Source organism: Helicoverpa armigera, chromosome 9 (assembly GCF_030705265.1).
Source record: "Helicoverpa armigera isolate CAAS_96S chromosome 9, ASM3070526v1, whole genome shotgun sequence".
NCBI classification, from domain to species: domain Eukaryota; kingdom Metazoa; phylum Arthropoda; class Insecta; order Lepidoptera; family Noctuidae; genus Helicoverpa; species Helicoverpa armigera.
In genome coordinates, this window is record NC_087128.1 from 2,716,160 (window position 1) to 2,744,154 (window position 27,995).

General features: G+C 36.8%; 1 protein-coding gene across 1 annotated transcript; it reads left to right on the forward strand.

Annotated features, from left to right (window-relative positions):
- Window positions 1-650: 650 nt before the first annotated feature.
- On the forward strand, window positions 651-26,235 carry Ttd14 (TRPL translocation defect 14). The gene is given in 10 exon segments (XM_021338079.3): window positions 651-903; window positions 1,110-1,177; window positions 1,538-1,575; window positions 2,112-2,149; window positions 15,019-15,126; window positions 15,129-15,146; window positions 19,619-19,755; window positions 22,604-23,151; window positions 23,380-23,579; window positions 24,565-26,235. Coding segments are annotated over 10 exon segments (1,494 nt in total). The 5' UTR covers window positions 651-854; the 3' UTR covers window positions 24,855-26,235.
- Window positions 26,236-27,995: the final 1,760 nt, after the last annotated feature.

Consider the following 27,995-nt stretch of genomic DNA (forward strand, 5'->3'; position numbering starts at 1 on the left):
GAAAAACTTGAGGAAAACTCTACAGAAAATGAATGCTCCAAACAACTTAAGGTTTCAGTTTTAAGTTCTAACAATGTTAAAACTAGTGATAATACTTGTATTCTGAATTTAAGTGCAGTTGGAATTACATAGTTTATTCAGTGAGCTGTGGTTTTTTGCATAACTCCTATCAAGCCACAGTTTCATCAAGACTACAAGCTGGGGATGCTGGCTGTGTGTTTATCCCCAGATTCCAGGCTGACATCACAAAGATCAAAACTCTAGGCTGCTCTGTAAAAGTTTCTGAAAAGGAACTGAACCTGGCAGCCTGTGCATAGCCGTCGCACTTTCTTTCTCTCTCTAAACCAAAGTTGGATGTTATAAGGATTAGGCTTTGGATTAGGATACTAAATAGTAAAAGACATAAAAATTGTTGCCGAATCATAGATCGCCACTCATGATTCAATTTCATTCAACAGTTGTCTCAAGTACACAGAATGTAGGCAACACTTCTTACCGCAATTTTTCAAATATTCTTTATTATAAGTACATTTAGAAATTGTTAGATGGCGTTGTAACAACAATATTGCTATCGCGTACATGACGTCGTATGTTTATGGTCCGTAAACGGGCACCTTGTCTATGAATCATTCGATTCAATAACCGATGCTGCGCGTCAACAATTTACTCAGTCAATCACTCGCCTCCCTTTCATTCACTCTTTCATTTGAGCGCACGCCTGACGGGCGATGCGTGTTGTACTGTGATGGCTCTTTATAACACTTTTGTAAATTCAACATTTTTATGATATTTGTGTGCTTAGTATCCTTCTTAGTGTAATTAATTTTAATTTATATATTTGCGTTTACTCAAAAATGGCGAATCAATCCCAGAAAATCGTTTACAAACTGGTCCTCACCGGAGGTAAGAATTGCACATATATTTTGTATACGGTTTTATATTTCTTCCTTTTAGGATGTGATTTATGTTTTAGTTTCATTTATAAGTATATTACGTCCCTTTTGAATCATATTGGTTATTGAATATGTTAATGGTGTCATGAAAAATGCAACACGTGGATTTTTGACTGCGTAAATCTCACCTCGATACCACATTGTATTTTTATTCAGGACCGTGTGGCGGCAAAACCACCGGACAGTCCCGCCTCAGCACGTTCTTTGAGAATTTAGGATGGAAGGTGAGCAAATGATTTTACTTGTAACTTTACTATGTACTTACTCTTATGTAAATTGATGTCAGTATGTTTTCGAAATATGTTGTCTACGTTTGTAATAACCATCTATTCAATCTTCACGATACTGATAATCAGCAGCTTTTGTGAATGCTAATAAGAATACTTAAAGAAGTTACAAATGTACTGTAATTTTCAAAATTTCTTGTAACATCTATATTTGGACATTTCAATATGGTCACATAATTTCCTCATAAAATATTTTGGATTTAAATTTTGATTTTCTTGGCAAATATGCTCCCTCTCAATTGTGGTGTCTCCATCTGGAGATCATATGACATGGTTCCACAATGTGTTTATTTCCAGGTGTTCCGGGTGCCGGAAACGGCTAACGTGCTCCTCAGGTACGATGTGAAACCTACAAAAACTACACAGTGCATCACAGACAATAATTCACGCTTTTAAATTTACATATTGGTACTGCATGCGTGCCAAAACAAATTAAAAATAAAATTAACATTTTCAAATGTTGTAGTTCTAACTAAAATGTATTTGTGTTCTGTATACAATACACTTTCATCTGATTAAATTAGAAATGATCTAAATGAGTCATTGTCTAAGAAATGTTTCAAACTACATTTTATGAGAAGATGTTTAACTCAGAATATGGTTGAAATTGTAAATGTATAAAAGATATAAAGATGTAAAACCAAGAAAGATGTAAATTTAAAAACTGATTTACTCAATGCACTGTGAAAAAGCCTTAGTTTTTGAAATTTAAAAGCTTGCACAACACATGTATGCAGTAGTTATTAATTTTATATATTTTTATATGGAATTGGGAACTAATGCATAAGTGATGTATTAAAAATGAAAACATATGAATTTTATACCAACATGTTTTGTATGTATAGTGCAATGCATATTTTTTCTTTTGCAGTGGTGGTATCAAGTTTGCAGATCTCTCCGCCGATGAAGGTAAGATTTTCTATGTTTTATCACAATTTACTTACATCATACTAATAATGTCACTTCTGAAAAGAGATTGTAGCCTAGTGCTTTATTATTATGTTTGCATGCAGCTTTGACCATAAATCAGGAGTATTCCTGTTTGTTGATTTTACCTTAAAACTTGAGTATTAAATGACTAGAACATGTTGCAATTTAAAATTAATGTGTTCAAATAAGAATACTCCTGAAACCTTGCTTCAATTTTCCAGCTACAGTAATATTATGTTAGTCATCATTACCTTCACACAGCTTGTGTTAACCCACAAAAATATTTTAGTGCATGGTGAAACTTTGTACTTAGGTGGCCAATGAAGTTACTCAGAAGCTTTATTCATCTTGGGTTTCATTCGTAAATGAATAAATAAAGGATGATGATGATGAAAATTAATGATGATCATTCTTTTTTCCTCTTATTACTTACGCTAACGTACCTATAGCTATTACTTACGTGTTAATACAAATTCAGAACTAAGTATTGTTAAGAAATTTTGGGCACCTAATGCATAAGTGAGTACCTCTGAATAAGCAAAAGGAGAATGGTGCTTGCGGGAATTTCCAAGTTGATGCGAACATTTCAATAGAATTTACAAACAGAACTCCGAAGTCATGGTACCAACTTACTGTTGTATTGACGAGCAACAAATTTAACGGAACAGAGAAACAATGGGAGTAAACAATCTGATTTGATGGCAGCATGTCACATTGCCGTAACATTTTATTGCATTGTTTCTGCAATGAAAGATTGTAGGTTTATAGGTACCTTCCCATAAAATTCTTGAATTCCATTAAGTTAATAATGCGCAAAAGAAAATCAGTACGATACGAGAAAAAGACATATTTTTGGAAAATCCTAATGTCTGCTTTTGTTTGAATTGGCAAGTGTGACGACCGGAAACCTTCACTGCCAGTACGTACATTTATTGTTTAGCATCGACTGCTGCCAAAATCTTATATCACACGTTTTTTCACCCCGTTCTGTTTAGACTGGGCATTCTGATCTCGATTTGGTACTGTTTAGTTTTAAATGAGACCGGTTGCGGCCGGCTAGCTCCCAATGTAATCGTATCCAATCTCCTATATCGATGTCAATGACTTTATCTAATTATACATAGGTTTAGCTGTACACGCATGTGGCATACCAAATTCTGTGTAACTATTTCGCTTTATAAACTTAGTTATAACTACTGAGACTGCTTCAAACTTTGTTCAATGTTATTACTTGTTTGTTTTTCTTCAAATGTTTTTCAAAGGTTTTCTGGCGGCCATCGGAAGGTCAAATCGACTTTCTACTGTAGAAATTCTCACGTAGATATTGTTCTATTTCTTAGCATTGATAGGGGCGTGACTGCGTTTGACGTAGGGACCACGTGAGGTAGGTCGACTATGCGCTCTGCCAAGTCCTAATTGAATTTTAGTTTCTAAATGCGAGTAATTAACCTAAACTGTCTGGGATGATGGACAAATGGGCGAGGCACGAAGGAACCCTTTCAGTCATTCAATACTTCTGTAGGCAATATACGACAGTATCAAATTATTTTTCTACGTCTTGAAATGTTTGTAAACAATATCCGTCTGCCATTAAAGTAACACGTGCGCGTAAACCTTTTAGGTCTAACCGGTCACACGGAATCCTGATAAAAAACTGCGGGAAACAGCTCCAGCCGGAATGATTTATCACGTTGTATCGCATGTTCTACAATGTTTTGATATTTAGGAGACTAATAAAAACAAACAGTTAATACTTTATTGAACAAAGACAACCCACAAATGATATTTGTAAAGATTCGTTTTTTGTAATATCAAACGCACGATGTCAATTCCATAGTGTAATGTAAGCTGCGTAAGTGAGGATCGAAAATGTTCCTTTAAGTTTAAGGAACTTAAAGGAACATTTAGGCTTACGCGACACACTAACTAAAAGCATAAACTGGGCATCGAGCCTTCGTAGTATACCTAGTATGTAGCTTAATAACATGTATTAATTTATTGAAAAGGATTCGATAAAATATAATGAAGTGACTAAGTCTTAAAGTCGTAGACATGTGATTTGGAAACTCCTACCTGAATCGTTAAGGCCAAATGGATGAATCATACCTACCATACTCGTTCGGTCTTCAAATTTTACGAAGTCACACGTCGTCACTGAGATTTTTGTACTGTAATGCTATGTCACCATACATATAGGACAGACACCGCTCTGCCAAGACGTAACGTCGGGCTAAAGTCCAATATAAAACAGTCTAGATCTGTATAAAACTCATATAAAATTTAAAACGGGCAATAATTACGTTGCGTAACATCTAACGTATTTGTATTCTGTTACGCGATGTATTTCGGTTGTTTTACATCGGCTTCGGTCACGTGCATCGTTTATTTTTGCTCCTGAAGCTCTAGGTGAAGACCGATTTGCGATCCCCTGTTTATGAAGCTCTGAAACTATTCTCGAGGACTTTGTTCTCTATTTTGAGGATTTCATTGTTTTATTTTCATTAGCATATCTGTATGCAACATATTTATATGGGTAACGAAGTTTCAAGCATACATAATACCATAAATCAAGGCTTTGGAAACGAATGAATATTAGCTGTCTAGTCTTCTAATTACACAGCTCAGTTCTTCTAATCCCCTGTTTTCCAAATCCCTTTGTAGTGAAAAGAACAGATTATCTACGCTTAGTAGATCCTTTCATTGATAATTAAGTACATTTAGTCTTTCGCAACGGCTTGTAAATCTGTTTAATCCATTATCGGCAAGGCCGCCTGGCGTTTATCTTTGAATAATACATATTTCTTCCATTGGCATAATCTACTTATAAAAATTGCATTATAAATGTACATATAAGTTGTGGGGGATGAGGGGTAGGTTCTTTATGAGGCTTCTCGCGCTCTCGACACGTGAATGTTGATGTGTGTGTGTCGCTGACGTATCGAGTAAGCTAGTTCACGGTCACGTTCACGGCGATAGAAACACGTTGTATAAGGAATGCGTAGTTACATATCTGTAGCATTGTTAGGCTCTACGATCGATGAAACTTAGTTCTCTCATGCCGGACATAGAATTGTGATAGTTTTTAATACCCTTACCTTGATTAATTTTGCAGTAATTATCCAGATATTCTGGTCCTATCTTTAATGCGTCCCTTATCGCTGTTACAATCGGCAATCCTATATTTCTGTTTCAAAATGAATCTCCAAAACCGCATTGTATTTAATCGTTGTTTTTCGTTTTTGTGTATCTTGCACGAGTGTTGATAATTATGATAAGTTTCTTATTGTATACTTTTTGTTAGCAACTCTGTTTAACGCTTCAGTAGCTTCGGCAGCTGTTTCTGATTGAATGTAGTTTTTTCTGCAATTGATAACGTGTCACGACACAGTTTCAGTGATTCACGCTGATTGTTGCTGTGAATATTCTAGAAATGAATTCAATTCGCTTTTCATGAAGTTTGTTATGTCACGCTCGTTTGCACCCCCTTTATATCCTAGCCGGTAACCCGTCTCTGCAAACGTTTATTATTAAAATTTACGCGTGTTACCCATTAAACATAAATAGACAATCGGTGGCCGGTGCCACTCAACCGCGGTTTTCCGTCCCACTGCCCGCCACCGGTTAGCCATCACTCGAATAAACTGAATGAAACTTGAAATCATTGTACTTGCTTCTAATTATTGTGTGTGTCATCAGAGTTTGACGCTCATTTGTAGAGTGAGCAGGAAAAGATGCCTGAAATAAGAACCTCAACTTCTATAAACGTAATGTTTATCTTTTCATATCTACTTACATCTCCTGATGATATTTACCCAAAACAAATGAAGTCACATGCATCCCTGACGTAAAACAACATTAATTACTTTTGGCCCGCATCACTACGTTTATCATTTACAATCATGATGTACTCTAAAATGTTCATTTGCTGACATTGTAAAGAACTTTTCTTCAAAGACAACGTTGACTGTTATCTTTCATTTTCCTCGAATGAGTTATTGTCCACGTTCCATGTGACTTCTTGATTTATTTAAATAATTTCAAGTATATTTCAAAAGTAAATGAGTCAGAAAAAAGACTAATGGCAGACTAGATTTGACAAAATGCCCATTTGTTTTTATGGCGACTATCAACACAAAAAATCCCGTCGAGTAGGTACTATTTAGGCTCTTTCTCTGCTTGTTAGAATTATGGTGACATTATAGATGTTTGTGTGTATACTCATAGTATTGACAAACCCATAAAGCTTGGATTTATAGGGGTCGATGAGTAAGTTCGGACAGACATCCTCAAGGTCAGGGTGACCTTACAAACAGATATTGATTGATACTCAATGAATGCCCACTATAAATGCTAATAACCGTTACAACGGTAATGTGGTTTTTTCTCTCCGTAAGGTGTGTATTGAACTATAATTTTTTATCGTATCATTAAGGCAGCGACCGCAAGACCTCGTGCCTCATAATATTCAATTACAACAGTTGTGAAATAGAGAAACAAACGTGAACGCTTTCTCGTCCTCTGATTTTGATAAGTACTACTTCGGTGTTGATAATGTTTACATAAAAACCTTTTGTTCAGAAGTAGGGCGGGCCGAGTTTCAATGCTGAAGTTAATATCGACCTACAAATGTATTCTCTTTCAATTGTACCTTTGCCTTGAAGTTTTATGTCAATATGACAACACAAAGGTATCATTATCGAGCCCTCGGATACTTACAGATGACGCAATTAATCATTTAGACCAACATCTACTGCGACACGCTAAGTCATTTAGATTATCAATTCAATACCAATTTAATGACTAAAAGTTGTCATGCGTATCTACTTCCATTATATCATGTTTATAGATCCCAGGGGTTATACAATCATGATGTGCCCTACAACGATTGCTAGAAACCATGTCATAAAATGTACAACATCTAATCGTAAATAGTTGATAAAACCATTTATGACATGTAAGCTACCTCACAATAATCAGTACAATGCGCCAAAATACGATCATGTGCATATAACTGATAAATAAATTGTAGATCCGCCGATAAGTGTTTCAGTTGACATGTGCACTACGAATTGTAAATGGTGCACGGCCGCGGCTGTAGCCCAGGCAAGCGACGGTGTCAGTGGTGAGTTGGTTACCACCTAAAACGAAGGCTCAGTGAACTCCGTTACGCTAGTACACATATCACCGCGTCCATGGCAACACTTGGGGTCATTGATCTATAGCTAATTGCTAGAGCTAGTTATCTCAGCATAGGTACTTGTCACATAGCTCTTATCAAATTAGGTAGCCTCTAGTAAGTTATTATAACTATTGTGCCTAATATGTCAATGTTATTTATAGAGGGTATAGTATAATAGTATCTTCCTTTATTCAATAATTGTAAAGGTTAAAGGTTTCATGAGATAGGGTCGCGTATTGTCAGCGAGCGCTATTGAGTAAAATTTTCTAACGAGCTGACCCATTAACGCTTGTGGTTTCTAACCACAACACCTCACGCTCAACAATCATGTGCCCTGACTGTGTCTACAAAATGCACCAAAGCAGTCAAATAATGATCTATTGTGGATAAAACAATCCATACGAAAAATACTAGTCTGTGATTATTTTAAAAGTCGTGGTGGCCTAGTGGGTAAAGAACCAACCTTTCGAGTATGAGGGTGTGGGTTCGATTCCAGGGTCAGGCGAGTACCAATGCAACTTTTCTAAGTTTGTATGTACTTTCTAAGTATACTTAGACACCAATGGCTGATAAAAAGGTGAAGGAAAACATCTTGAGGAAACCTGGACTATAAAGTCTGAAATCACCAACCCGCATTGAGCAAGCGTGGTGATTAATGCTCAATCCTTCTCCATGTGAGAGGAGGCCTGTGCCCAGCAGTGGGACGATAAAAAGGCTGTAACTGATTATTTTGCCTTATCGAATTCTGGCTTGGTCAAAATCCACATCTGGTAATAATTTAATTACAAACGCTTTTATTTTCTTTTTTGGATTAACTCTTCACTCTTCATGTGCTCAGTTACGTTAATTTTGGTACCGTGCCAGTAAACATATTTAAACTCACAATTATTCTAAGAATCTCTTAAAAAAGACCAAATCTTCACGATGTTTAAATTATTCGGTCGTTATGGCATGACCAGCTAATTAGCTACACTCACAAAGGTGTTTCAGTGTTTCAAAGCTTTGTTTGGCTTCAGGTGACGTCTCCATGAGTGTTGAAAGTTCTTGTTTTTTTATTCGTTGGGACATTGACGTCAGGGGAGGCGTGTTGGTCAACGTCCACGAAAATGCTGCCAAACATTCTGTGAAGTAGACAGGAATTTGTATTAAAAAAAGAATTGAAACTTAAACATTGAAACCATTGTGAAGTAATGATTATCTACAAAGGCTTATTTATTAGTCAGACTTGTAATAAAAATAAACTTAATTGCGGCAACTGTTACAAAAATCCCCGCTTTGAATAGGCTTCGATACTGAGTCATAAATATGATTAAAGACATGCATAGCGAACAGGCTTGCTCAAATAACGATGAATAATCTAATTTGAATTGTGCATGGAATTTGTCATGAAATCAAAGCACGCGATACGAAAATAGATTTCCACGTTATCTTCGATTATTCAAAAGTTTATGGTCATGGTCATTAAAATAACTTTTTGGTGCATTAAGGTTGTTTCTCTCCACCTAGAGTGCTATTGTTATGGGTTTCTTTGATATCAATTTACTGCTGACGTCAACACAGATCATGTTGTCGTCTCTGTACAAGATTTCCCAACACCTTTCTTCAGTTTCAATAAAATGATTGCCTTTATGGCTAAGAATATTATTATGTAGTTATATTTTGCAGGATAAAAACAGTTTTGTTTGGAATGCTGACATCAATAAATATTCAACATGGTTCTTTGACGACTTTGTTCTTTTACCAACTTTTAATACCATTTCGTTCTTGGTACGAAAGCAGTCGACCTCGTCATGCTGACTTTCTAATTAGGGGGAAAATGATTGCAGTATTGTACCGATCGTTTTTTTAAACAAACTGAAACATAGCTTTTTGCTGAAGAAGGATGTAATTAAATCCCTTATTTCCTTGTTTAACGTGTCATTTTCTAGAAACTCGATGTTTCCGCCATTCTGCAAAATTATGTTTTTTCTTGGGTTAGGTACCTAACAAAAACAATGATACATCAAGTTCATGGCTTCTCTTATCTTTGTTTTATGACGCGATAACTGAGTGCGTCCACTCTAAAGTAGCTAATTTATGAATGATATCAAGCAAAACAGGTAGTATTTATGAGTGCTTGTATTCATGGGCGTAGCGAGGTACGGGCAGGGAGGGGCAGCTGCCCCTCCCTGAGCGGGATGCGGGTCGAGCGAGCGAGAGCCGCGAGAGGCGAGGCATTAGACATGGGCAAAATGTGTCATTGAAAAGAAAAGATAGATATGCATCTTTCAATCACTGGGATATGAATCACTCTTTCATATCTTTATATCAGTAGCTCACATGGGCGTAGCCACACTGGGGCAAGCTGGGGCACTTGCCCTACCCTGGGCCCTGGCTCTGACCTATAAGGTGTCAGATTAAACAATGTTTTTTTTACTAACTCTACCTAACAACATCAACAATCATAATATGGACTATCCGTAAGTTATTGCTCAAAAATTGTCGGCTTTGAAAAGAGCGCGATCAAAACAAAATGCACGCTCGAGTTCCCGAACATGCGCGGTGCACGCGTCATTTGAAAGCGAGCCGTATTCCCTAAAAGAAAAGGTGCTATGCGAGCCGTCCATCTAATCCAAAAAATAATGCATTGAAGGAGATGGAACTGGTAGATGTGATCAAAATTTCGGAAATGCAATTTTATCCTAGTGTAAAAACCGCGCACGTTATTTTGCTTGCCCAGCCATGTACGACCTGTACAATAGAACGATCGTTTAGCACAGTGGTTCTTAACCGGTGGTCCGCGGACCACTGGTGGTCCCTGGAGGCATTCCGAGTGGTCCGCGAAGCTTAGCTACGTTGCTATACGTTATCTAACTTTATTTTTATCGACTTATCTATGCAAGCGGGGGTTTTCGTATGGACGTAAATCGGGTTTGTCGTACCTAGTCCCCCCATTGATAAGAAAATGTATATTTGGGTGACATTTTACGTAGTTTAAGGTTTTGAGTCTTAAAAAATAATTAAAATTTCGAGCTCGCTTCGCTCGCGTATTCAGAAACTACTTATATGTCCTTATTTTTGCATTTGTCAACAAACAAAAAGTTAAGTCCGTTTGGGCTAAAATTTTACGTAATATTTGGTTGAAGTCCGATAAAAATTTCGCGCTCGCTTCGCTCGCGTATTCAGAAACTATATGCCCTTGCTTTTGGCTTGTGTCCTGTGTGAGATTGTTTATTTTCTGTTCCTGAAAACATAAACCTCTCAAATTAAGAGATTAACAAGTTTGAGAGCCATCCCCGCGGGGATAGGTTGACTGCTGCCCCACCCTGAGTCCAAAGCTGGCTACGCCCATGCTTGTATTCTCAATGGCAATTGCTAAATCCTATCCATACTCACTATATTTATTACTAGACCCGTGTTTTGTAATGTGACATTATATTGCTTATCTATAAAATATTGTACCTTCTTAAGAGTTTTCCTGATATAAGTCGTAAACTTCTAAATTACTTTTCCTTACTAATCACGTCGTAAAACAAGGCGCTTGGTGCCGAGAACCCGAAAGCGTGTCTACGTCATTGAATGTATTTATATCGAAATTGCGCTACAGTGTCCTACTTTTATTTAAGCGATATGATTATTATTCTACTACCTATTGCAACCGAACAGTGGACACTACTAACTTGTATTATCTACATCGGGAGCGAGTTCACTGGTGTGGCGCTGAAAATAAACGCCGCAGACAATCACGGCCGAGTTTCAGAGTTTGTTTTGCCGGCAAACTAATAGCAATATTTTTAATAGACGACCGGCCTTATGCTACATTCTTCCCGTCAATCAAAAAGACACTTTCCTTCCTATTTAGTTGATACAGATTTTCAATAAACACCGTTACAAAATTGGCTAGCCGTCTTTCTTGTTCACACTCTGCTTGCTGTTTCTTGTTGGCATGTGAATAAATATTTACTGCCTTGATTGTAATGCAGTACAAACCGGTGGTATTCAACATGATACATTACCGCTCTGTTACAGCCCGAATCGGAATCGTCTTACATAAACAGGATACTCTAGACGCGATACCTTCTTAATTGATCATTGCCAGTTGAGAGGCATTCGTAATACGAACTCACCAGCATCTTCACATTGGCAATACAGACATGAGTTGTCTATGATAACTTCGAATGAATGCACTATGGTGGATTCTCTCGCTAATTGTATGTCGATGATTGATGGCTTGATTCATCACGAGCACATCTCATGATTTTTAATCGAAGATTATAGAAATTAAGCTTAATGGCTTAGTGCATAAAGTTTTCTTTGTATTATCATCGTCGTGTATTTTTTTGGCATTGATTACAATGGTATCCGCCGGGGTCGTTAACAGTGATTTGTAGGTGCTAATATGTGTTCCGCGCGCCTTGTCGCGTCTATGTCCTATTGCGTCACATACTCGTGGTCTGTGCGTTCTCATAGTGACAAAATGATAAAAAAAAACACTATTTTAATCTGTATAACTACTCGATCTACCAAAAGTCGGCCTCTCTAAATGGGCTATCAAAATCTTTCAATTCTTATACAATTACAAATGCATGGAATATTGTAATGCAAAGGACTACCACGCCGCTTTTATAGATTTCATCTTTTATTCAACGGGTGATACGAACAGTAGAAGTACTTTTACTATGGTTTTAAGTCACGTTCCTTGGTACGATGCGTCGTTTAATTTCCGTCAGGAGGTAATGTTGAAGATGCATGTGGAATGCGTGCGTGACGTCACCAAATTAATTAAAGTACGACATTACTATTGGTATAACAGATCGTGCAGTAAATTGCCGCAATCAACGTTCATATCTTTCCAAACCGTTTGTATTAGCCTAATAACTTAATGTTGATAAATGTACCTTACTGTCATCGTTTATTATGCAGCGGGTAATTTGCCAGATAGCTAACCTTCAACATTTTCAGTAAGTCAAATAGAATTTAGAAACTAACTTGCTTCGGATTTTCGTACCTATTCTGTTCTAAATTTCTTTATCGACATACAGCCCAATATTCAGACTTTTTATTTTTAGCTTCTCAATTTCATTCTTATACAGTCATATTTCAGTAGTTTCATGAATTGAATTTGAACAAATTAGAATTTTACTTTTTTGTTAGTAAAAATAAATAGAGACAACATAAAGTACTAGGTACGTCTGTGATGCCAACATTATTACTGACCAATTAAAAGCCACAAAATTATCTAATTACCGCTGTATAAACACTTTATTATTAATTATCCACGCGCAAAGCCAAATGTAATCTCGTCTAGGATCGTATACATACTAGACATGGGCGCCGCGCCGGCGTCGCCACGCCGCGAAACCCCCGCGCGCCGCCGCCGCCGCCGACATTAGCTGCGCGGCGTGAGTTAGGTTAAGACGTGCCATTTTGTTCGCGATTGTTTAGGCAATATTCTTCTTCCTCCGAGCCTTTTTCCCAACCATGTTGGGGTCGGCTTCCAGTCTAACCGGATGTAACTGAGTACCAGTGCTTTACAAGAAGCGACTGCCTATCTGAATGAAACGGACACTTCAGTTTCTTTAAATATTAATAGTTCTTCATCAATTTTGAGTAAACTATCCAAAAAACATAGTGCTGTTGGTCATGGAATCGAAGATCATCCATTAGATCAAGAATGTTGGCAATATCTTGCTTCTGCTATTGGGGATCGACCCATTTCCAAAATGCGGACCTTCCATCATTTTGGAATGAGAAGAAGACAAAATTTCCATGGCTGTCTACATTTGCAAGGGCTCTGCTGCCCGCTACAAGTACTCCGAGCCATCATCATCTTCCTGCCCTATTCCCAAGTCATTTGGAGTCGGCGCAACATGTCTTTTTCTTCCATTCCTCTCTGTCAGACATACTTACATCCACTCCCTTCTGCTTCATGTCCTCTCAGGCAATCAATCCATCTTTTCCTCGGTCTACTCAACACACTCTTTGTGGCATGCGTTTCACACCGTCTCATCACATGCCCATACCACGACAAACGTTGACCTCTCATTTTTTCTGCCACTGACGCTACTTTCAGGCTTCCTCTGATATACTCATTCCTGACTTTGTCCATTCTGTTAACCCCACATCCATCTCAACATTCTCATCTTTGCTACATGCACTCTATTCTCATCCTTCTTTTTCAATGCCCAACACTCTGATCCATACAGGACGACAGGTCTTATTACGGATTTGTAAATTTTGCCCTTCAGTTTGAGGGGCATCCGTGGGTCATAAATAGTGCTAGTTACCTGTCGCCACTGCATCCATCCAGAATTGATCCGATGCATCACGTCCCTGTCTACCTCACCGTCACTTTGGACAAGTGAACCAAGGTACCGGAAGTGGGGGCAGACTGATAGGGGCATGCCGGCTAGGGTTATGGTCATGGGTCTTGATATACTCGCAACACAGACCCTTTGTTATGGAAGTGGCGTTTACAATAAAGTCAATAAAGGGCAAAGAAAAGTTACCTCCAAACATAAAATGGCACAGGTTGGAAAGGGCCGATTTGGCGGAAGAATTTAGAAATGCGGTGGTAGATAAGATGATTGAAATGGCAAATATGAATAAAAAGGAGTGTAAATGAGCGTTGGAGGGAAATGGCAATGACTATAAGGATGACAGCAAGAATAATTTTAGGAGAATCGAAAGGAATTGCAAATCTGTTAATTTTTGAAGTTTTTTTTATCATACATATATCTCATCCACGCCGCCGGCGTCACGCCGCCGGCGTCACGCCGCCGCTGTGTCAAATTCATCAGCGCGCCGCCGCCGCAAAATTCTGGGGCGGCGCCCATGTCTAAATTACATACGTGTAATAAAGACAGGCTTTAGTATATTTACCTCTCAAGATTTTATTGTCAACCTTGTTTGTTTAGTGCCTACGTTTAATCAGCTAAAGGCACTTATCCGATAAATGATTATTGTTTCAATTGCTAACACGTCTAGGGAATTCCTTTTTTACACAAAGCTTGGCTCATCTCATCATCTGCTATATTTAATTCCTTAATTCCACGTCGTTTTCGTTAGCACGCGATTTAAGAACCACGTGTCCTTTTGGCGCTTATTCAACAACTGATTTATTTGTACTTATGTTGTTCTAGCAAAATATTTACTTTTTATATTCGGTTTTGTCTGGTCTTAATGATCAATTTTGTCCGACTCTTGCGAGACTAAACAGAGTTGTAGTAAAAATGTCTATGGTATCGGCTATCAAAATTTCCGCCGGTACATTCTATTGTCCTATGAGTAATACAGAGGTAAGTTTCATGTAGAAATGCGTGTGTTCATTGGTTGAGCTAATGTCGTCATCACAAAGTTTACCTTTATTCTGAATGTTTAGAATACCTGTGGGAATATCTTAAAACATCTGCTTTTTCTAAACTGGCCAGTCCATTGCATAGACTTGTTTGTTGGCAATACTTTATGCATGACTTATAACGAAAACCTAACAAAACGCTAGATATATTGATAAGCAATCATTTATTGTTTTTAGAAATGCTTGCCTGGGTCGATGTTTTTGCAATAACTCATATTGATGCAATCAATTTATCACTGCATTAACGTCATCGCATCTAACTACCTTTAAGACTGTATGCACTATGCACGTTCCGTTAACAGTGTTTTTACGAAATGTATTTCTTTGTTACAGCGTTAAAATTCCAGGAGAACCTTCTAAGGACTATGATACAGATTGAGAACACTTTCTTCGAGCTGGGCAGGACTTGCCAGAGGGATTGCCTGATTATATGCGATAGGGGGCGATGGATGCCAGTGCATGTAAGTTGATCTTGAACTTCTAAAATGAAAAATAAATAGAAAATAAACAATTTTGCCTGCCGGTGATTTCTACGTAACTCGTCTATTTATACCAGTCGCGAAACACAGAACAGCACGCCATGATTATGATTAACTGCGAAAAGACAGACAAACAGACGCCTGAAGGGCAATTTGTCTATGAATATAAATAAGTATATCGTCCACACTGAAGATAAAATTAACAACAATGTTGGTACACGCCTAGGATAGTATAGCTTGGAGATAAAGTAAAACACGTGCCCTATAAATAATGCTAGACAAACAATGTTATATCTATATTATACACAAATATAACTACACCTAGTAAATTGTTGAGCATGTTTAACTTGGTCATAGTTTATTATCATTGCTGGTACGAGAGTCACTTGTTTCCTATGTTATTATGGAAACTTACAAGCTTCACTTGAGTGCTTACCTAGTTTATGAGTCAGAAACAAGTAAATTGTTTTATCGTACAATCACGCTGGTTATTGTTAGGTTCTGTCTAAGACATAATTTTAAAATGATTTATAACAAGTTTTGATATAGGTGACAGAACGTTTAATTTTTTTTTGTTTCCTATACCTAACCTTTGCAGGCTTTTTTGAAAATAATGCAAGTTGCACAGGTAAAAAATCGAAATTGAGTATCGTCGCAATGTTTTTATACCTACTACCAGACCTTGTACAACGTAAATGAGTGTAATAAGGAGATGATAAATGTTCAATTACTAATAAATAGAGCGTAAATGATAATTTATTTTTGCAGATACAAGTACCTAAGTAATTAAAACGTGCTCCTGTAATTGAAATAATGTTTTATTGGTTAAAGCTTTGCCTTAAGTGGTGTCATGTGCAATTGTATCGGAATAAATAATGCTTGAATACTTTATGCAAATGATTGCATTGTATCAATCATATGTAGGTGACTCATTAATATATGTAGTTGTCTATTGGTGGTGCGTCAGAAAGCAGTCCATAACAATAATTATTGGGTATCAATCGAGTATCTACCTACAAAGAGTAATTAAGTATATTAACCCTAGAAAGATAACCTACGCTTCAGAGGCGCCCGCGTTGGTTTAACATCACTATATCTTTCTAATGAGCGCGCGTATCTAGCTGTCCTTTTAAGTTAGCTCAGTGGTCGGTGCACTCCGTCGCGGGACGGCCGTTTTTACGCGGTAAGTACCATAGTTTTGCAGTTATGACTAAGTGTTGCGCTCCAAAGGCGCATGGTTATCTTTTGTGTCACTTTTAGTGAAAGTATGAACTTGTTTATACTTACATAAAATGTTTACTATAACTGTTTATTTCTTTGTTTTAGTACAAAATCTTTTCGCTTACATCATGACGAGCCGGAGGACACTATCTGATGATGCAATATGTAGGTTTATCGCTGAAGAGGAAGAGAACGAGCATGAACGAGAGCAAGGAAGTGACAGTGAGATAGAAGATAATTTGAGTGAAGATGACATACAGAGTGATTTCGAAGACGAGTTTATAGATGAAGAGGTGCCACAACCATGGGCGTAGCCAGCTTTGGACTCAGGGTGGGGCAGCAGTCAACCTATCCCCGCGGGGATGGCTCTCAAACTTGTTAATCTCTTAATTTGAGAGGTTTATGTTTTCAGGAACAGAAAATAAACAATCTCACACAGGACACAAGCCAAAAGCAAGGGCATATAGTTTCTGAATACGCGAGCGAAGCGAGCGCGAAATTTTTATCGGACTTCAACCAAATATTACGTAAAATTTTAGCCCAAACGGACTTAACTTTTTGTTTGTTGACAAATGCAAAAATAAGGACATATAAGTAGTTTCTGAATACGCGAGCGAAGCGAGCTCGAAATTTTAATTATTTTTTAAGACTCAAAACCTTAAACTACGTAAAATGTCACCCAAATATACATTTTCTTATCAATGGGGACTAGGTACGACAAACCCGATTTACGTCCATACGAAAACCCCGCTTGCATAGATAAGTCGATAAAAATAAAGTTAGATAACGTATAGCAACGTAGCTAAGCTTCGCGGACCACTCGGAATGCCTCCAGGGACCACCAGTGGTCCGCGGACCACCGGTTAAGAACCACTGTGCTAAACGATCGTTCTATTGTACAGGTCGTACATGGCTGGGCAAGCAAAATAACGTGCGCGGTTTTTACACTAGGATAAAATTGCATTTCCGAAATTTTGATCACATCTACCAGTTCCATCTCCTTCAATGCATTATTTTTGGATTAGATGGACGGCTCGCATAGCACCTTTTCTTTTAGGAATACGGCTCGCTTTCAAATGACGCGTGCACCGCGCATGTTCGGGAACTCGAGCGTGCATTTTGTTTTGATCGCGCTCTTTCAAAGCCGACAATTTTTGAGCAATAACTTACGGATAGTCCATATTATGATTGTTGATGTTGTTAGGTAGAGTTAGTAAAAAAAACATTGTTTAATCTGACACCTTATAGGTCAGAGCCAGGGCCCAGGGTAGGGCAAGTGCCCCAGCTTGCCCCAGTGTGGCTACGCCCATGTGAGCTACTGATATAAAGATATGAAAGAGTGATTCATATCCCAGTGATTGAAAGATGCATATCTATCTTTTCTTTTCAATGACACATTTTGCCCATGTCTAATGCCTCGCCTCTCGCGGCTCTCGCTCGCTCGACCCGCATCCCGCTCAGGGAGGGGCAGCTGCCCCTCCCTGCCCGTACCTCGCTACGCCCATGGCCACAACAATTGAATGACACACAAAATGAAGACGATATAAGTCCATCTGTATCTTCAGAGCTTACTGAAAACAGTTTGCGGCGAACACAAAAATGATGTTTGCTTTGAATGCCTATCAAACCAAATTTGAGCCTAATGATTTTAGTTTTGACTGATTTTTTTAGTTGATTAGTTAGTAAGAAATGACATAATTCGTTTATAAGAAGAAAAATAATATATTTTTTTGATACTATGTTCCTGTAAACAGAAGACGTGCTAATTTTGTTAATTTTTTCTAGAGACTTTTTGATTTCATTTTAATTTTTAAAATATATAAAATATTGCACTAAAAACGTTTTTTATTATTAGTTGATGAACCATATCAAAAAAAAAATAAGTAAGTAAATACAATAAATAGGTATATCATTAAAAAAATATATTAATATATTGTGCGCCTCCGAAGCGCATGGTTATCTTTTGTAACAGTCAAAATATGGTTATCTTTCTAGGGTTAAACCAGTTTTGTAATTTAATTACTGAAGATATTTTCAGTGAAAACTAGGGCAAGTCACTATAATTCAAATGCGTAAAAACTACGTCTTAATTGTGTATTGAAAATTGCACAATCGCACATAATTTATTTTGTAAAGGTAATCGAAAAAGAACTGCGCAACTTGCTTAGTTTACTTCTACGCTTAAAATAATCTATGATATTCACGATGTATTTAAATAAGTTGAAGGTCGTAAACATGTTTACAGAAATATTTTAGGAAGGAATAATTTCCGCTGGAAATGTGCATTTCCGTAGATAACGTCTGTTTGCGATTCTTACGTGACAGGCTGTTCAGATAAAAATAACACTGTACGAGCTTTATGCTTAACATTTAGGTTACATGTAAGATTTGTAGGAATGCAAATTGTTCCAATGTTATTACAAAGCTAGGTAAAGTCGGTGCAAAAATCGAATTCACTCTCACTAACTGCAAAAAGGTAGATCACGCTTCAGGCATGTTCTTCAGGAAAGAGAACTTATAGGGCTATGTATTTAACACAATCACACGTGGAACGCATTAGTCGTTACATAAAGTATTTCTTCTATTTAACCTTCATGGTCGCGAATCAAGTAGCGACATTACGATCTAGCTGGCTGGCACACACTGGATGCGGAACGAGGAAAAATTGGGACTTGTGAGAATGGCGGGAAAGACCCGTCTTTCGAAGTGCACTGTATGACTAAGATTTCGATGACGTATATTCGGGAGAGACCTGTGTCCAACAGTGGACTGTAATGTACTGGCCAATTAAAACTAAAGAATCGAACTACTTTATCTACAGACAGTTCCTCATACATTTCTTATATTCAATCATCATGAGTTATGTAAACTCCAGCCACGCGCGCGCACCAAGCAGGTCATTTGCTCTGATATGAACTCGAATTTTGTTTACTTACAGCGTTATCAGAATGGGTCATAATTACAAATTATGACTAGCGAAGTTTGACTTTTGACTGCTTTATCAGACATCTTAATTATAATAATTAATCATACTGAAAAATTGTAAATAAGTTTGTTGGCAATTTTTCTGGATAGGCTATTCAGTTGAGACGCTTCCGTGTCATACCCAAACATTATAAAAAAGTGTGTCAGGGTGTTACATAAAATTGGCGGATAGCCGACCATTACATTTGTAACAACAAAATGCATCATACGTTGAATTGTGTCTCACAGATGTCTGTGTGTCATTCCAGTTATATCCAGAGAGAAATGGGAGGCGATGCTGTCTACTAACAACTGGAATTGTGTGGAACTACGTGACAACCGGTATAATCACATCGTGCATATGCTTTCTGCTGCCAACGGTGCTGAAGACTTTTACTCCACAGAGGTGAGTGACCTTTCTCTCAGACACCACATGGTCCAAGTTAAGAAGTCGTATGTAGTCTAAATGGAACATGAAGATACAACCTTTCTAATTTTGACGTCTGTATTGTAGCCAGTCAGTGAACTAGGAAATGCAGGCCAAACAACTGAACTAGAGCACGTTCAAAATACACGCCAGATAAAAGTCACTAGATAATGTGGTCATTCTATTTTAGATTTTTATTTTCTTGTGTCTTATTTGTTCCTTGCTTTAGTTAATTTGTTATTGATTTGACTTCTGATCTTTATAATTAGCTGCGCCTTTAAATTGACATTTCGTGCCACTCCAAGCTAATAACATCCAATTTTATTTGATTAATTTTAGTTTTTATTGTTGCAAATTACTACGCTTATTTTCAATAGAAAATCAGCATTGATTATGTTATTGTAATTCTCATTAATAGAATGGAAAACTTTTATCTTGAATAGCTACCTATCGAATTTTGTATGGTATACTTACAATACACAATGCAAATTCTGATAATAAAAATAATCATACCTACTGTTAGATGGTATGTAGGTAACTACAGGTAATATTTACAAACATATTAATTTTGTCTTATTTTTGACTCTGTAAAAACACATAATGTTATCATCAATAATGTTTACCATAACCAAAGGTTATAGAGAACAAAGTGGTCGTTTCTTAGACGCGAAACTAAGTTTCACAAAGTCTGTTGATTGCTTTTATCATTAAATTACTACGTCGAATTTATTATCTGTAGCTATTAAAATCAAAATGTTGAAACCCATCAGAGTTAAATGCTGTTTAAACTCTTGTTCATCCATCATTATTGGTAGATCTTTGTTTAAATCTTGGATAAGTGATCATAGCCTCGACGGATGTATGCGGGTATTATCGCCTGCAGTTCTGCGTCAGTTTCAAAGATAAATGCACATATTGATTCAACAAAATCTACATAACTATAGTATTGAGGAAACATTCCCACTCCACATCATTTTAGTACATTTAAACACAAAACATGGCTTATTTCAATGTCACAACGAAACTCTTGAATGTACCTAAATCATGATAAGTCTATTATTTTTATCCACTATGTAGATACGGAGTGTTATGATATGATAACATCATACCTCATCATACAAAATAATTAACACGAGATAAGTTACGTGACTAATAACAATTTATGTCAACATTACTACAATAAAGTGTCTGGGGACATTAGTTTCATTCAAATATGTACGTAACAATGTACTGAAGTATTTCATACCGTGCTACAAGAGTGCTCTTTTTTTAATTAATAATAACAACAATTAACAATTACTTAATTATCTACTTGGTCTATCTGATGCACAATCAGAGTAAAATCAAAATAAACTTTTTGTGAAATTCAAAACGGGGACTTTACTTAGGAGTTAGGGTACATACTGAAATAGATTTATGAAGAAAGGCCATTGAAACCACGGCTATTTACTCGTACCCTCGTACGTCTTCCTGTCATAACAACATCATATCGTCATGACAGTCCAACACTCCATTTAAAGTGGTTAAAAGCGTTTTGACACTCTTGCTTCTATCAATCACGTTGAAAGACAACAGCGTATTTAGTGACTCAGTAGCCTCTTTGGCTCCAAACATGACATGTTTTCAGGCGATCCATTGCACAATAAACAGAGCATGGTATTTCAGAAACTCGTTAGTCCACACAATGGATACGAGGGTGGTCTAATAACCAGCACGCGACGATATTGTATGAACACGAATACGTCACTAATTATCATACCTGTTCGCATCTCAATTTAATGTTATATTTTCGTATAAATGAGTACTTGTATCTGTCGTGACCGGCCTACAACTCGGTTACGCACATGATGGCAAACGTGACTAAAATAATAATGTGTTTCAGAGTGCAATTTCATTGTAACTCTACTGGCATTAAATTCGCCCAACGTGTCACAGTACCCATTCACGTGTGTGGCACATGTTGAAACTTAATATGACAACGTTTTTAATTTCAATCTTGTTGCAAATTGTTCGGTGACTCCACTTCCTTGGTTAATCAACAATATTAACCACCTAATCGTCTGTAGTTGATAAAACGTGTGCGATTAGGTACACTATTTTTACTTTGAGTCTATCCTTGGTATTTAATTATCACTCTTAAGACTTATTATGGGTAATTGAATTAGCATAATGGATAACACAGTCTGTACCTAAGTATAAGATACTGTACCTTTTATGGCAATTTGTAATATAAGCAGCAGGTGCCACTTTTGTGACTGTGTACGTAGAATTTACTACAGAATATCCGGACGTCTAAGTTATAACATTACGTAGCTTTTTAAAATAACAAGAATTTGGTGTTCGTGCAAAATAAACAAACTATTCAATTCCAAACAAAATGATCGGTTCAGCTATAAACACAATATTACTCAAATGTCTAACTTTATGAATGACCGATGTGCATGCAACCCATTCGCCTGCTTGTTGTGGTTTCGCAATAATATTGGCAATGTGCCATTTCAAGTCTATGGTGATAAAGCGCATCGTATCAAATAATACCTATATTCATAGCTGTATGACGTCAAATAAATATAGGATAAACCTTTTTTAATGGATTTATAAGGACATTAATTGTAATTATCATGATGTATTTTTGTCACGTGAAGTAATCGCCTTACCTCGATAATCAACTTCGAATCCTTCATCGTATGACCTAAATTATGATTATTTCCGTATCTACTTATTTTTCCCCAACCTTGACAGATACGTAATCTAATCTGGCTTAATTTACCAATTATTTACATTTTATTATTTACAAATAATAAAACTATGACTACTCTATTCACAGGATCACGCTTGCCGATCTGAGGGGGTAGAGTTGGCCAGGGAGCTGGATTACAATGCGGCGGCTGCGTGGATCGGTCACCCGTACTTTGACGTCATCGACAACTCGACAGACTTCGACCTGAAGATGAACCGGCTGATCGACTGCGTGTGCCAGAGGATCGGCATCGACACCGGCGACCGCCTCAACGTCAACTCCAAGAAACGCAAGTTCCTCGTCAAGTCACCGATCGCGCCCGACTCGGAGTTCCCGTCCTTCCAGGACTTCGATGTCGTTCACAACTACTTGCAGAGCGACGTTCGCAAGGCGCAAGTCAGGCTCCGCAAGCGCGGGCAGAAGGGGCACTGGTCGTACATCCACACGCTGCGCAAGGTGCACCCCATCAACGGCCAGTCCGTGGAGGTGCGGACGCAGCTCACGCACCGCGACTACCTCAACCTGCTGCCGCAGCGGGACGAGGCTCACTTCACCATCTTCAAGAAGCGCCGCTGCTTCATATACAACAATCAGTACTATCAGTTGGACATTTATAGACAACCCTCACATCCCAGGTGATAACAACATAAAATACTTTAAGTTATTTATATTGCTTACTTTTGTTATTAATAAATTATAACGATATATATGTATTTATTTTATTATTTATCTATTAATTTATACTTTGTCTCCATTAGATACAAATGTTGAAGGTAATGAAACTAATTTCTGCTTCATGTTGTAGTGTAGTCTTGCAATTACTAACCCCAAATGGCTTTATATTAATCGAAAATATTTTCCAGGTGCCGAGGTTTGGTTCTGCTGGAGACATACAGCGCTGTGTATGACAAAGACACACTGCTGGCTTCCCTGCCCAAGTTCCTGGAGATTGAACGTGAAGTGACGGGCGACCCTGCGTACTCTATGTACAACTTATCCCTCAAGGAAGATTGGAAGAATTCAAAAAAGTACTACACGGGTGGTGAGGCTTCCGGCGCCAACGGTAAGGCGGCAATGTGTTTGCTTTGCTATTTCAACTGCTCATGGAATCAATCTATACATTTTCAACAAATCTCAAAATTGAAAAATATTTAGTATATTCAAATCATTTGCAAAGATTGTGACTCGAATATATCAAAATTAATTAACTTATATTTATTGAGATTTGGCAAAATTTTACTTTTTACTACTTAATTTCTATGCATTTTAAATGTCGTCAAACGCTATTAAAACTTATCAACATTTTGGAACCAAGTTCTAATGGCTTTTGGGTCGAACAAATATTGTCTTCATGACTTCGTCGGTCATGTCTTTGCATGCGATATTGTGATGTGAACACTGGCGTAATTGTGTTATAGAATAGATTAGACACCCCTATTAGTTCCGGTAGCTTTTTTACTAGTTTCTATAGGTACTTATTACGATTAACTGTCTAGTTTTTGTCTCATTGTGATCACACTTTAATATTTGCACTCATACGTCAATATCTCCCACGTAATAATATCGATATTCTCATGTCCTGCTCTCCGGGTATGCGTAATTACCGTGCTGCCTGCACGGAAAGTTTGGATCTACTCGAATATACATATGTAATTATGTATACGAGTTTTCCAATCTCGGATATTAAAGTCAATATTAGTCAGCTTTATAGAAAAAAAACAATGCGCGCGGGAGGTATGGATACTTTTTATGTTACTCACTGTGTGAACAATGATAGGCTGTCTTCCGCGATCCCCCGAGTATATTAAAGTCACACGTAACTTTCCAGATGCGAGTGCTGTAACTATTTTGGGACGAACAAATATCTATAGTTCTGATGAGTCTACTAATACAATCAATACGGAGCTCTAACATTGCCATTCAAGAGTTTAGAATCTTATTTCGTAAAGAACATTTTAGCTTAGAAAACGTGACTAACACATTTGCGTCAGTGTCACTTTGAACACGTAGTTTGGGGGTTAAAGGAAGTATTTTTTTTGGTTTATCAGGGCCCACTAAAAGTTTGACCAACGGCCACAGTGATGAAAAACACAATGGCCAAAATGGAGTCGCCAAAATGAATGGGCACGCAGGTGAGAAACTGAATGGTCACGCAGTAGGGAAGATGAACGGTCACGCCGCCGACAAAGTGAACGGGTTCGACAAGCGCGGACACAAGGCGGCGCTCGGCAAGCTCGCCAACGGCGCCGCGCACGACGCAGAGCTCGACGAATTCAAGAAAACACACAGAATGGATCTCGGATCACCAAAGATTACAAAGGTCGCAGTAAAGATTTAAAAACATTAACTTATCTACTTTAGATTTTGAAATTTTATGAAATTCCACTTTGTAACACTTCAATATACACCAAATTATGAAATACCAATAATTTTAAGATCTACTTAAATGTAATAATAACTATTTAACTATCGCCAACCATCGTTAAATGGATCATGTACGCTCGTATAAATATTGTATTTATTCATACTTATTGTATAAATTGCCAAATGATAACTATTTTTGTAGTATTCCTTAAATATTACAATATTTTACATAGGTAACGCATCAAGAAAACCACAGCATATTATTATATATTGAACATTCTGAATGAATTCAGATAAAATGTAATGTTTTGTATTGTTTGTGCCTTTACACAGTATGATATATTTAAATACTTTTTCATAAAATAATAAATGTAATAACAAATATTGTCATCCACATCAATAGTATGTACTTAAAGTGTTGTAATAATTTCAATTTAAGTATTGTTGCAGTATGTTAAACACTATGATTAGTGTTGTAGGTATTAATGTACCTAACGCGATAGCATTTTATTTATAGACTTAATTTAATTATGTAACGACGACGTTAATAAATTTCATAATTAGGATGTTGCAGTAAATCGTTTTAGTTTGTAGAGAATCGTGAAATTTTAAATGTCTCGATGTTGTGTGGTCACGTAGTCACACTTTTTCTTTACTGGGGTCCGGATTGTAAACGATATATTTCAACATCAATCGTAATATTCATTAGAACGGTCCCCTAAGCTTTTAGCGTTGGATTTGTCTTATAATATGAAATATATTTTTATCAAATAATGAAATATATTTATGTGACATAGGAATAATTAATTCGATTTAGAAATTGATGTCGTTGCATGTCACTATTTTTCGTTTGTCGGAGGAGACTAGTACTTATCGCAAAATCATAAAAATAATTTTACAAAAGTATTTTAAGCCACCTTTTTAATATAATTTCAATGTGTTGAATATAACATCTACTGTATAGCGGATTGCTAAATAGCTATAAAGCTATTCGACCGTTTGGCAAAGATCCACGGTAGCATTGTTAATGGCTGTGCTATTATAATTGAGCAATTGAGGGCTCCAATCTACGGAGCAACTGTTGGCGCTGAACCTGCCAACAGAAATATATCTTACGAGCCGCTTGCACCAAAAGGATAAATAAAAAGCTAGCTTTATTGCAATTATTATAATAATATTGTAAGACGGCGTCTTGTAGACTTGGCTTCCAATATTGTATTGAATGAATCCTTACATTTTAAAATGTAATTTGTTTTGGTGCATCGCGCTAATGCTTTGAGCGTAAAAATCTCGAAATTGCATATTATGTAAAACCTCCTCGCATCATTTCTTAATAAAGAAAATGCGTCATTGGACTTTATTGTTTTATTTAACCCTTGATAAAAATGGATGGATAATTGAACAAATCTATTTACAGTTAAGACTCATGGCTCAGCCTAGGGCACGGCAGGATGGGGAACCAATGGCACGCGTGGCCATGGTATCACACAATTTAAATTTTGAAATCAGAAAGTATAATAATTCAAGAACTATGTTAGAGTCTGTCTCCCCATACCTGGGGCCCGATTCTCCTAAGTTAATAATGTCAAAATCGAATAGAAATCGGCGATTTCGATTTGAAATCGCATCGCAATATGATCGCAATAGCAGTTTTAACCTTATTGGGCATTCTGCTACTAATAAAAGACCAATCGTATTCGATTGACATTTGATTGGTCTGCTAATTTGGTGATTTTGGTCTATTGCTGTACAATCATTTTGCAATCGTAAATCATTTGCAGACAAAACGATTCATTATTGAACGACAGAAAAGGATAAAAAACGTTTATTTCGTGTGCGTTCGCGCAGCGGAATGTTGTTGAATTTAAAGATTTTAATTATGCAGATAATTAGTGTAAGACGTCCTATAATTGTGTATGGTAAATAAAAATTTGTGTATGCAGCCATTGCGGAGAAATTCACCAAAAACAGATTCCGCTGGGCGAACGTTGGCAAACGTTGTCCTGGCGGAACTTTTTTTAATCCATAGACTTTGGAAGAAAAGAGATGTGTCCGAAAATTAGTGTGTATTTGTGTATAATTGATTATGTATGAATGAAATCAGTGCATACATAAACTTCGGAGAAATTCAAGTTTCCGCTACGCGAACGTTTGGCCATTAGCTAGTTTTCATATAAAGCGCTTACATAGAGAGCTGTAGATTTTTACATACGTTGTTTTGAATTTGTTTATATTTGTTTAAAAAACAGATTTAGAAAAAGTCGTAGGGTTTAAAAGATAAAAATATAAACGTAAAATACACTTATTAGGTCTTAGTTTTTAAAGAATGCAATTTGGGGTCTAGATTTTCACGTTTACACAAACCTTGTAAGTGTCTCCAACATGTTGCCAAGTATCAATGATGTTCCGTTAGTAATTAAAAAGTTATAGGATATTTTACCATGAACAGATCACTGTTTACAAAGCAGTCGAATATCACGACGTTCTAAAGGAATTGCATGGTAAAATGTATGCCAATAATTAGTTTAATCATTCAACTATTCACTTGCAAAATTTCATGTAATTAAATTCAGTAATTAAAGAAAGACAATTATAATACTGACGGAGCATGAAACCCTACATAATCCGACCAAGTTCGGATAGCTACAAAAAAGCGGCCGTGCCATATGTCTAAGCAACGTTCTTAACTTGGTAGGTTAGTATTTATTAATATGGTAAAGTTGCGTACACAAGCGTTAGGAAAAAATAAAACAATTGTATTTCTTGATTGAAAAATATTTTTTTAATAATAATGCCACTATCTACGATAAAAATAAATCTTCAATTAACAAGTACTTCTCTATTTAAATATCCGTGTACAAAAATATTTTTATTATTATTACTTACATAAATTACTTGACTACGTGATTAAAAGTAACGTTAATAAACGTTACGTATTTTAACTAAAATGTCGTAGATAGTGGCATTATTATTAAACAAATATTTTTCATTCAAGAAATGCAATTGTTTTATTTTTTCCTAACGCTTGTGTACGCAACTGTACCATATTAATAAATATACTAACCTTCCAAGTTAAGAACGTTGCTTAGACATATGGCACGGCCGCTTTTTTGTA